The 10,616-nt window shown below is 43.9% G+C and overlaps 1 protein-coding gene across 2 annotated transcripts; it reads right to left on the reverse strand.

Moving 5' to 3' along the window:
- Window positions 1–608: 608 nt before the first annotated feature.
- On the reverse strand, window positions 609–10,610 carry KCNG1 (potassium voltage-gated channel modifier subfamily G member 1). Of its 2 annotated transcripts, none has more exons than XM_018074029.2 (4): window positions 10,479–10,610; window positions 6,264–6,378; window positions 4,219–5,020; window positions 609–3,731 (listed from the first exon to the last, which is right to left on the reverse strand). In XM_018074029.2, the coding sequence occupies exons 3-4, from the start codon at window positions 4,975–4,977 to the stop codon at window positions 2,961–2,963; spliced, it is 1,530 nt and encodes a 509-aa protein (XP_017929518.1). In that variant the 5' UTR covers window positions 4,978–5,020; window positions 6,264–6,378; window positions 10,479–10,610; the 3' UTR covers window positions 609–2,960. The 2 variants fall into 2 exon arrangements, with proteins under 2 accessions (XP_017929518.1, XP_017929515.1); XM_018074026.2 differs by having other exon boundaries at window positions 4,219–5,023.
- Between the last annotated feature and the right edge of the window lie 6 nt (window positions 10,611–10,616).

A 10,616-nucleotide genomic window follows, 5' to 3' on the forward strand; every position in this document is an offset into this window, starting at 1 on the left:
CAGCTCCTGCTGTGGGGTTCATTCTGTACATGTGCTGAGCATGCAGAGGGCAGTGCCCATCGCTGTCACCACTGTCGGGGCACCCCAGCAACCCTCCTGCCTCAGGAAAGCACAACGGGGCTTTATTGCAACTGTCTTGTTGGCTGCACATGCTGCTAAAATGCCAAAAAGGAGTGATAGCTGACTTGGGGGCTCTCAGAACAGGCAGCTTCAGAGTCGAGCCACAATTCTCGTGAATTTGGCTAAAAATTCAGATACTATGCTGTAAAAAGGCATAATCATCTGAGACCCTCAGCCTTCCCAGTAAAGCTGGAACAGCGTGTGGGCTTCAAACTAGTGTTGTTCTCTTCTAGCTGGATTTATTTAGCATAAGGACTACAGTCTGTATTGCCTCCTGTAAAACACAGCCAGGTTTGTTAGAGTGATTCAGAGTAAAACATGGCCATATCCTTACAAGGAGCTGTTGCCAAGTACAAAATTACACGGGGTAGGTACATCCTCGCAGCTTATTTGTCCCTGGCTTAGGCAGAACTTGCAACAGGCAAGATGCTTTCACAGTTTTGCTCAACCAACACCCAACTCCAGGGTGATATTTTTAATTTTGGTGGTTTTTTTTTTTCTGGACAAGGGCTTTAGAATCAAGCTTCGGTTTGGGGATAAAAAAAAAATAAAGCGATACATAAAATAAAGGCACATTAATGTAAAGACATTGAGAAAATGGATGGCCCTACAGCATTTATTAACTAGCAGAACATGGAAATGAGCTTAGGTTTTATTTGGTAAGCCTTGATTTCTCCTTATATTCACTTACAGCTTCTTATTTATGGCTCAGCCTGTCAAACACATTCTTAGATAAGCAACTGTTGCTCACAGGACCAATCTAATTACCAGTTCTTTTTATAACGAACGCTGACACCAAGGTAGAAGATGTATAGCACTTGTGCTGCAGCCAATGCCACAGATGATCAGACAGTCCTGAAATTTAAAAAAATGGGGATAAAATGGAAAACGTGTCCCTTTCTTGTCACGATGTTCCTGTTTTTTGTCCAACTCCAATTAAAGCTGAAGAAGAAGAGTGAAAAGCTGGTTCATTTGTAGCTTTGGCACAGAATTAATTGCCAAGAGTTTAGGCTGGATATTTTAGCACTCTGCAGTAATGTTCCATAGGCACATTTCCCTACCACAGACTGGAGCCCTAATTATTTGAAAAGTGCATTTTAAAAACTTTGGGAATTATCCTTCAGGAACAAGCATATCAGAACGCCTTCAAATTGTATTTTAAAGATATTTGAAAAGAAAATCAGCATAGTGTGGGCTTGGCCAAACAGCACAGACTGAGAAACTAATTTTACTTCTTTTGAAAGGACAATGGTTGTGTCCTTGGCCTTAATTTAAATCGTAAAACCATCTTGCATTCTGGTGTTTCTAGAAATGCCAATAAGAGAGAGTATTTCTGAAAATCAATGTAGAGAAGCATTGGTCAGTGTGATGGGAACTTCTAAATTCCCCAACTCTTAACTTGCTAATAAGTAAATTGAATAAAAAGAAGGGGAAAAAAGGTGAGACTCCTCAGGTTAGCTTTCCTCTACTTCTAAGCACATGAAATAAATCAGTGGATTAAATTAATTTTCTTTTAAGTTCTGGAGTTTTTCTCCTGAGCTGTTATCAAGCCAGTACCATTCCCTCTAAAATAAATGGGGGGTGTGTCTGTCATTAACCTGCAGAGAAACCTGAGCATCTCATGACCCATGTGTTCCCCCCAGCTTCAGCAGAACCTGGACCAAGACAGCCCTGGGGCTGACGAATACGTGGTTGTGTTTTAGGACCTGAATTGCTTTTTCATGTCCTGTTTAAAATTTTCTCCATTCCTACCATGTGTGTAAGGATGGCAAAGGTAGAGTTAATGAAGCCTTGAGTCCCTCTTGATTGAGGACAGGATAAAGCTGTCAGTGCACCCCACTCCATGACTCAAATGGTATTTTGTTTTTTTTTTTTCCTCACTGGCAACTTCCCACGACCACATATTTTCTGCTCCTTTTACAGAACCAAGTGCTCAGTGGGAATGGGAGCCCAGCGTGGATTTGCCCAGCACTGGTGGGGGGTCCCCTGGAAAATGCCCTCTCTGAATTCCCTTCCAGAGCTGAGGTACAGTGAAACCTGGGACAGATGGTGGGGAAGGCTGGCATCTCCTCATGCATATTGCATTGCATTTGCAGCTACTCACCTCTTGATAATAATATTAAGTGCTACAAAACTCCAAGGCTTTGTTCCCGGGAATGCTGCATTCGATGGCAAAGAATCAATGCTGTAATGCCAATTAAATTTTGAAGCTGGGGAGCTCTAAGTATTTACATCTTTAGCAAGGTTATACTGTAAACAGCTTGATCTCTCTTTTCTGCTGTGTTTAGGGCTGACTTGCAAAGAAATATGTGGTTCTGTTGTGAGTGACAAATCTTGACGCTTTTTTAAAAGCACAATGGGAAAGACATCTGTGGTTATTTCCATTATGCTCCAAGGCATGTTACTGGGAGAGAATTTAGCCATTAATTTTGTTGTATTTACATTATTTATATACAAGAAGAACAAGAGAAATGGCAGCCTGTTTAATGATTATATACATTGTGATTCGGTTGGAAAAATGTGTGTTACAAATGGCAAAACAGCCTGTCAAGTGCATAATTATATGTTGTTCTTCTTTTTTTTTCTTGTCAGGGATCTTTTAATTCCTTAAATCCCACTGCATGATCTCAGTGCAAGATCTGTCCTATACATTATACTGAGGGGGGGAGGAAAGAACAGCATAATAACAGACCTCTTAAATCACATCAGTTCCTGGCCATAGCTCTTTTTCTTCATTTTAGTAAGAGGGTTACCCTTGTAAAATGCTTCCAAAGCAAATTAAAAGATGGAATCTGATACAACAAAACTACTCGACAGCAGGAGAAATAGTAACTTAAATTTCATTCATTGTCCTTGGTCTCAGAAGAGAGAGTGGTGAATAAAACCTCACTCCCTTGTGACTCATTGCTCATCTGAGACTTGGCTTTCAGTAAGAACTGTGCTCTCCTGTACATTATTCTTTCCTGTTCCTGCTTCAGCTCCAGGTAGGAGCGTGAGAAGGTGTGGAAGATGGAGGTGACGGGGAATGCCATGAGGAGGATGCCGCTCAGGATGCTGCTCAGGGCCACCACCTGCCCGGGGATGCTCCTGGGCACCATGTCCCCGTAGCCCACGGTGGTCATGGTGATGACAGCCCACCAGTAGCAGGCGGGGATGCTGGTGAACTCCTGGGAATCCGCCATCTCGTTCTCCACCACGTAGAGCAGGGGCGCGAACAGGGCGATGGCCACGCACAGGAAGAGCAGCAGGAGCCCGAACTCGCGGGTGCAGCGGCGGGCGGTGAGGCCCAGGGTCTGCAGCCCCAGCGAGTGCCGCGCCAGCCGCATCACGTACAGGATCCGCAGCGCCCGCAGGATCCGCAGCACCAGCCCCACCTTGTCCAGGTAGATGTTCCCAGAGCTGGGCTTCTTGGAGCCCACCGAGGTGGTGTCCACCAGCAGCGTGATGTAGTAGGGCAGGATGGCGATTATGTCGATCAGCGTCAGCGGCCGCCGCAGGAACGCAAACTTACTCTTTGCCTGGATGAACCTCAGCAGGAACTCCAGGGAAAACCATGCCACACACACAGACTCCACAATGAAAATGTTGTAGCACATCTGGGAACACTCACCCTGCGGGAAAGAGGAGGAGTTTGTAACCGGCACTGGGTAATAACTATTTTAGTTGGTGCGGTGACAGGAAGAGAGGTTTCTGTGTGGGTTTTCTTAAACCCAAAATATTAAAGGAATCAGAGCTGTTGCTATGGGGAAACACATTGACAATTTGGAACAAGTTATATGCAAAACTTAGAAAGGAACTACTTATTCCATAGAAGGTACTGCTTGGGAATTTCAGGCTTTCTAAATTGCAAACACAAAGAGCCTAACAAGGCAAGATTCAGTTCTACACTAACAAAGTTTTCTTTGGGCATAGAACTGGGTGTGCTTAATTATCTTACAAGGAATGGAACAGTCATGTAAGATTTCAAATACCCTTTGTGATATTTTTCCCCCTCTAAAGACAGCTGTAAAATCCCCATTGAAATCAATGTCCTCAGACCTTGTATTTGCTCTGCTCTTCCCAGCACATACCATTTTCCATCCTGAAAAGCCAACTTACCTTTTCCTCCTCCTCCCTCAGGTCAGGCATGGTGCTGATGGATAAGTTCACTGCTGTAATAGTTACAAACAAAACAGACAAACACGCAAACACCTTTCCAGGAAGGCCAGACTGGGGCCTTTCCACCATGTCTTGCAACTTTTTCATGCACAAACCAATTTTTGTCTCCTCTACTGTTTCACCTGTTGTTTCATTTTCTAGGAGGTCATCCTCCCGTTCATTTATCTCTGTGAGCTCCTCCATTTTTTGCAGATATCTCCTTTTACAACACCAGTCCAAGTTGTCTTCCTCAATCCCCCAGTAGAGCAGCTCCTCCTGGAAAGACAGCGCACACATCTCACGCAGGAGCCGAAGTTTCCCGACCCTCAGGAAGGTCAGGATTGTCCTGAACGCCCCCGGGTTGCGGTCGAAAAAGAACTCATTGCAAGTCACATCGTAATCATCACAGATGTTGAGAATGTCGTCAAAATTATTACAGAATTTCAGCTGTCCCAGACGTGTCAGTGGGAATTCATCGAGTGTGGTCCAGGGGAGCAGGTACTTTATGCCCCCCACGTTTATAATGATGTGGTGCTTCCTGTCGTCGGGGTGAAAGCCTTTGAGGAGATCCTCCTGGGGGGGAATTAGCCTGGCTCTTTGGTAAAAGACTCCCTTGAGGGTTTCTGACTCTGGAAAGAATGGGTGGTTGAAGGAAGTATCCGAAGCACAGCTCAGGGCACTATAGTCATAGTCGGAATTTTCTCCAGGCATCAGAGTCATCTTGGAAGACAACTTTACATCCCTTTGCTGCTTCTGCAAGTGTCTTCTGGAACAAAAACCACATGGGGTGAGTAAACAAGAGGTTGTTTTTGAGTTTTGAGCAAATATAGCGATTTGAGCTCAAAAATATTTATGGATGATAAAAGCAACCGGGAAGAAAACAGCAGTGGCTGAGTGTGGTCAGAAGACCTTTCTGGGAAGGCTGGGTTTGTCCAGCTGGTTTGTCTATCAAGGGGTGCTCCCATGTCCAGGAGCTCTGCTCAGCATATTTGTCACACTGGGAGCCTTCTCCTGTCTCACATAGAGAGGTCTCAGTTCTCAGAAGATAGAGAGGAAAACAGGAATAGTTCCTCCATGTGGCAGGATATTTCTGGTTCAGAACGGAGGTATAAAAATTATGACAGTGTCACATGAGAACACAGTTCAAGTGCACTTTGTAGAAAAGCAAATTGTATATTTTTATTTAAGTATTACTCATAAAAATCTTGAGTATTTTAGCACCTATGAAGTATATTGAAAGAATCAGAAGTCACTTATGTTGTAGTTGAGTAAATACACACTTAAAAAAAACACTTAGTACAAAACTATTTTCTAAAAGGCCATATGGAAACAATCTGGGGGAAAAAAGCCCACTGGTATTGGTGGTCACATAAATGTTTGTATAGAGTTTATACACATTTAATGACGTGGGAACTCCCTTTTTACAGCTTCATTTACAAACGATTGCAAAGAAATACATGATTTCTACCCTTTGGGTATTATTTCAGTTATAGCAGGCACCCAATATGCAGTAATAGGGCTCTGTCCTTACAGGGGGTTGATTAGTACCTGAGAGCCAAAGTGCCTGCACCAACCGAAAAATTCTAACGACAACTTGGAAAATCCCCTTCAAATTCTGCTCACACAACACTGGCATAGAGCCTGTTGAATGAAGTGAACAGAGTTCAAAAGGGTATAAAAAACAGGAGCTGGGAATGCTAAACTTTTGGCCTCCCTAGCTCACTGTATTTTTAAAGTCAGCCTGAAACCTGCCCCTCCACAGGAGGGTGGTGCAGCCCTGCCCCGAGACCTTCCATCTGCACACTCAGCTACAGCTTCGTGCATGGAGCTGCTGGGCTTCACTTGATAAGGGTATTTATTTATTAAGCAGATTGTACAATAAACAGGTATTAATTATGCACCAGTATTTTGACTTTCTAGCCTCGAGTTCACAGGAAAGGAATAAATATTACACTTGATTGGCTTCAGTAGCAGTTCAGTTCCGTTCTTCACCTGGCTGCACTTACCTCCCCTTGGCTGCACACCCTGGGGATACACCCCCTGCCAGGGCCACTTCCTTAACCACAGAACCCTCCTTCTCAGAAGCTGGGCTTTATAAACCACACCAGGAGTGGTACATACCTATTGGAGAAGAAAAACCCATGAATACACAACAGTAAAGGGCTCAAACCACAGCTGCAAATCAGTTCAAGAGCAACAGGCTCTCCTTGCTGCAATGGGACTTACAATGCTGCTTTCCATGAAACACTCCCTCAGTCCTACTCCTAAACTTCCAAGAGGGATAACACTCAACAGAGCAGCTCCTTACACACTTCCAAACAGGTGGGCCCAGGTCAGCTTTGGATGGAGTGGTATTTCCTGCTTCTTCACCTGGATAGAATCATGGAATGACTTGGGTTGGAAGGGACCTTAAAGCTCATCTCATTCCAACTCCCCTGCCATATGCAGGGACACCTTCCACCAGCCCAGGTTGCTCCAAGCCCTATCCAACCTGGCCTTGGACACTTCCAAGTATGGGGCAGCCACAGCTTTTCTGGGCAACCTGTGCCAGGGCCTTACCACCCTCACAGGGAAGAATTTCTTCCTGATATCTCATCTAAAACTGCTCTCTGTCAGTTTGACGCCAGTCCACCCTGATGACACGTAATCCTCTCTATTACTAAAAGGAAATCATTAATTTACTTACCTTTAGGGCATATGGACAAGAAGGTCTACAGGAATATACAAGAATGGACAAGGCATGATTCAGATCTTTCAAGAGTTGTGGTACCATTTCCTGGCCTGAGGTAAGCAAAGAGCTGAGCTTTGTCACCTCACTCACGTCACAAAGTGGGGTCTCTGTTACTACTGACAGCAACCTGAGCACAACTGTTCTCCATGTCAAAATCTGAGCTGTGTTTAGCTCTCAGTGCCTTATCCTGCTCACTGGCTTGTGTTGCTGAGTTGCTCTGTCTTTGCTCCAGAGTTATGACTCTGGAAATCCCCTCCACAGAGGATGGAGAGTCTGAAATTCTGCACTGTGGGTGTCACCGTGGGTGACAAAACCCTGCAGGCCTGCACTCAAATCAGCTTCTCATGGATTTCGGTCTCTCTCTTGCCTCAGGAAAGACTGAGGGAAGGCCTGCTGACCTGAAAGTCTTTTTTCTAGAAAGAACATTAACTTGAAACATACTTGTATTAAAAAGCCACATTACAAGAAATTGTAGCCAATACTGGGATTATCAGTGGAGTTCACAACAGGTGATGGCACTCTGGCATTGTCCACTGGACAAGCTGCAGGACTTGGATAAACAAAGGGATCTGAAGAGAGGGAGAGCTGGCACAGACAGTGCCAACTAGAGCTCATGGAACAGAGGAGCAGCTCAACTTTCAATTGCCCTGCCATACAGTCCATCAGTGAAGCACTCCCAGTGACCTCAGAGCTGGTCTCCTGTTAAAGCATTCCCAAGATAAGATCAGCAGTAATGCCACTGGAATTCGAGCTACAGGTTTGATGTGGGAAAATAGGGAAAACCTGATGTCTGTTTATGTGGGGCTCCTTCTCTTAGAGCAACTGTTGTTTTGTTTGGAAACAGGCATTTTCCCTTCTGCCTCAACCATGTCTGAGGCAGGGCTGGGCCGAGGAGAATAAAGATGATGACTGATATAACACCATGGATAAATGGGAGCTGTTAACCATTTTCCCTTCTGCAATACCAGATGATGTTGGTTAGCAACAACTTATCCTTTGAATCTCAGCCAGGAAAAATGAGGAGGCAGCTCATCTCTGTCACTGGTTTGATCTCCCACCGCATCCACTGTTGACACAATGGGAAGAAATGGGGAGAGGGGAATGTAGATGTTCTCTGTGTGTCAAGCACACGCTGTAGCCCCGAGGCAGCAACTGGGAAACGACAGAGCAAAGAAAAATAATTTTTTTCCTTGCTCTCAGCTTCTCAACCTGTGCAAGACAATAAATTGGACAAATTAATCCCCCGTGTGACACACTGAGCGACTGCAGTGATAAAAAGGTGGCTCCTTCCTTTTCCATAACCAGAGCTGGCAAGCCTACAGGTCCCACATAGGAGCTGGTGCCCTCCATGGGTTATTTACATGTTCTTTGCCTCAGATACACGTAGCATCATATCTATGGGAGAAGAGTGGGAGGAAATAAAAGACAACAAAGAGTTGAAGGAATGGAGGAAGGAGGAAAATAAACACATACATTTCTCTGTCTGTTTGGTTTTTTTCCTTTGGAAGGTACCTCTACAGAATGGTGGTCAGTACTGCTTTCAGATGGGAGAGATCTAATTCATGGAAGGGTTTTTTTGCTATTGAGCTTAAAACCCAAGCAAAACGTTTTCTTCCCAAGTTGCAGCCTAATGACACTGGGGACAGCTAATGAGAAATGTGTTAAGGATTAAAGACAACACACTAGAATATAAGGTCACACAGACCCACTGGCCTATAGCAACAATTTCCCCAGCAATTAAACAAGATGAACTTCAAGGATTTGCTGGAACAGTAAAATCCCCTGCTCTGCTCAAGGCCCAGTGGTAAAATCCCTCCTTGTCTGAGTCAACATTCTGCCCTTGGAATGCTTGGGAGTTACTGAAGCCCAGTCAGCTTTCTGGCTTCCCTAGCTGATAATGTGTTCTCATCTGGGCAAATCGCTTCTCTCTGAGCATCTTTTCCTATTTTGTTTGTAAGCTTACTGGGGCAATAATTGTTTCTCACTACATTATACAACCCTGGTAACTGTTCTGGCTTCCAGAACCTACAGGAATAACTCGCTGTGGAAAGGGCTCTTGGTGACCAAAGTGGGGTGTTGTGCATGGGAAGCAAGATAGAACATATTTTCAAAAAAATCTGTCCTGCACGAGATGATATCCCTTATGTCTTCTGAAGAAATCAAATTAGAAATCTGTACTGCCCTTACTTGCAGCTAAAATTCAGGAAGGATGCCAGACTCCCAGGCAATGGGAAAAGAATTATTAAAGATGCCCTTCTGAGGGAAAGAAATAGAACTCATGAGTAACATGCTAAAATTCCACTGCAAGTGTCGTTCCCCCCCCCAGTGTCCTCTGCAGTATTTTGAATTCTGCAGTGCATCTCTGATGTAATCAGAGCTCCTGCAAGGAGTCCTGCTCTGCTCCGTGGTGCAGACAATTCAAAGTTGTGCCTGGATGAAAACAAGCATGCAAGGAAGATGCAGAACTGCCCCCTAGACTCTTCTATCAATTCCAGTACCTGGAACTCATCTCTGTTGCTTTTTACCATTTGTAAATTAAGTTTAAATAAAAACAAAAAAAGAGAAAAGTTTCAGATTTTGGTGCAGGTTGAATATGAATATAGTGATTTTTTTGAGAGAATTCCATAAGAAACTGCTTTACAGTTCAGTGATCCTTCCTCCTGTAGCCTTTCCTTAGTTAAGCAGGCAGTATTCCCAGCAGTGTTACATTCAGTTCTCCCCTGGCACAGGATTTCTGGGCTGTACCACCTGCAGGTACCTCCTGACATACTCCAAGCCACACTCACACAGCTCTTTTCAGCCTAAGAACAGATCTCAAACTTCAGCTCTGCTTGCAAAGTGCACTTCAGCCAAATCAAAGTTAAACTTAAAAAGGTCAATGTATAATAGGAAACAAAATTCTCCAGAAAACCAGATAAGCTGAAAAAACATGCTGCTATCTCTGTGTTGCTCACCTTGAGCTGGACAGTTATGGCATTTTATGACAATTTACAAACTGAATTATGTCAAATATGTTACTCACTGTTTGGTTTTATGGAGCTGAACCTTATTCTACTGATAATAATCAGAAGTGAAATAACTTTGCAGATAAGTTATATCCCCAGGAGAGTGTTCTGAAATACATCAGGAGTAATAACTGTATTTACTCTCCTGCTGTGAAACATATTTATGTCAACAAATTTTAGCAAGTCACATTCAAAACAATTCCTTAAACATAGTTTTTAAAAATAAAGGATTTTATAATTATTTATATAGGTAAATATTTTGCCACTGAAATGAAGATATGTAGTCATGGAAGAGTTATTTCATGCCTCTCCTGTCCTCCCCCCCCCCTCCCCAAGTCTTTTCCAATGAAAAAAGTCTGCTAGAAAGACATTGCCTATCAAGAATAGTTCACTTTGATGTGTCAGTCGCCAACGAGCAGAAGTCAGTAAATAGATCAACATAAAAGACATCTCTTAATTATTTTAAAATTAAAGCTAGAAAGGACCTTCAGATTAGGCAAAGCAGAAGAAACTGGAAACACAAGCCTCCATCCTGCGCTGTGCAGACACAGGACCCGTGGAGCGGGAGAGCCGCGAAGGGGAAGCCCGAGCAGCACGAACGGAGCCCGATGGATGAGCCTGGA

The sequence above is a fragment of the Manacus vitellinus genome, unplaced genomic scaffold, assembly GCF_001715985.3.
Source record: "Manacus vitellinus isolate BGI_N305 unplaced genomic scaffold, ASM171598v3 scaffold_26_pilon, whole genome shotgun sequence".
In the NCBI taxonomy this organism is placed as follows: Eukaryota; Metazoa; Chordata; class Aves; order Passeriformes; family Pipridae; genus Manacus; species Manacus vitellinus.

Bases quoted from the DNA above. Each gene is read 5' to 3' on its own strand.
- KCNG1 (XM_018074029.2), bottom strand. From the start codon at position 4,977: ATGACTCTGATGCCTGGAGAAAATTCCGACTATGACTATAGTGCCCTG. The intron at 3,732-4,218 runs GTAAGTTGGCTT...TCTTTCCCGCAG, and splicing joins TGAGGGAGGAGGAGGAAAAG to GGTGAGTGTTCCCAGATGTG.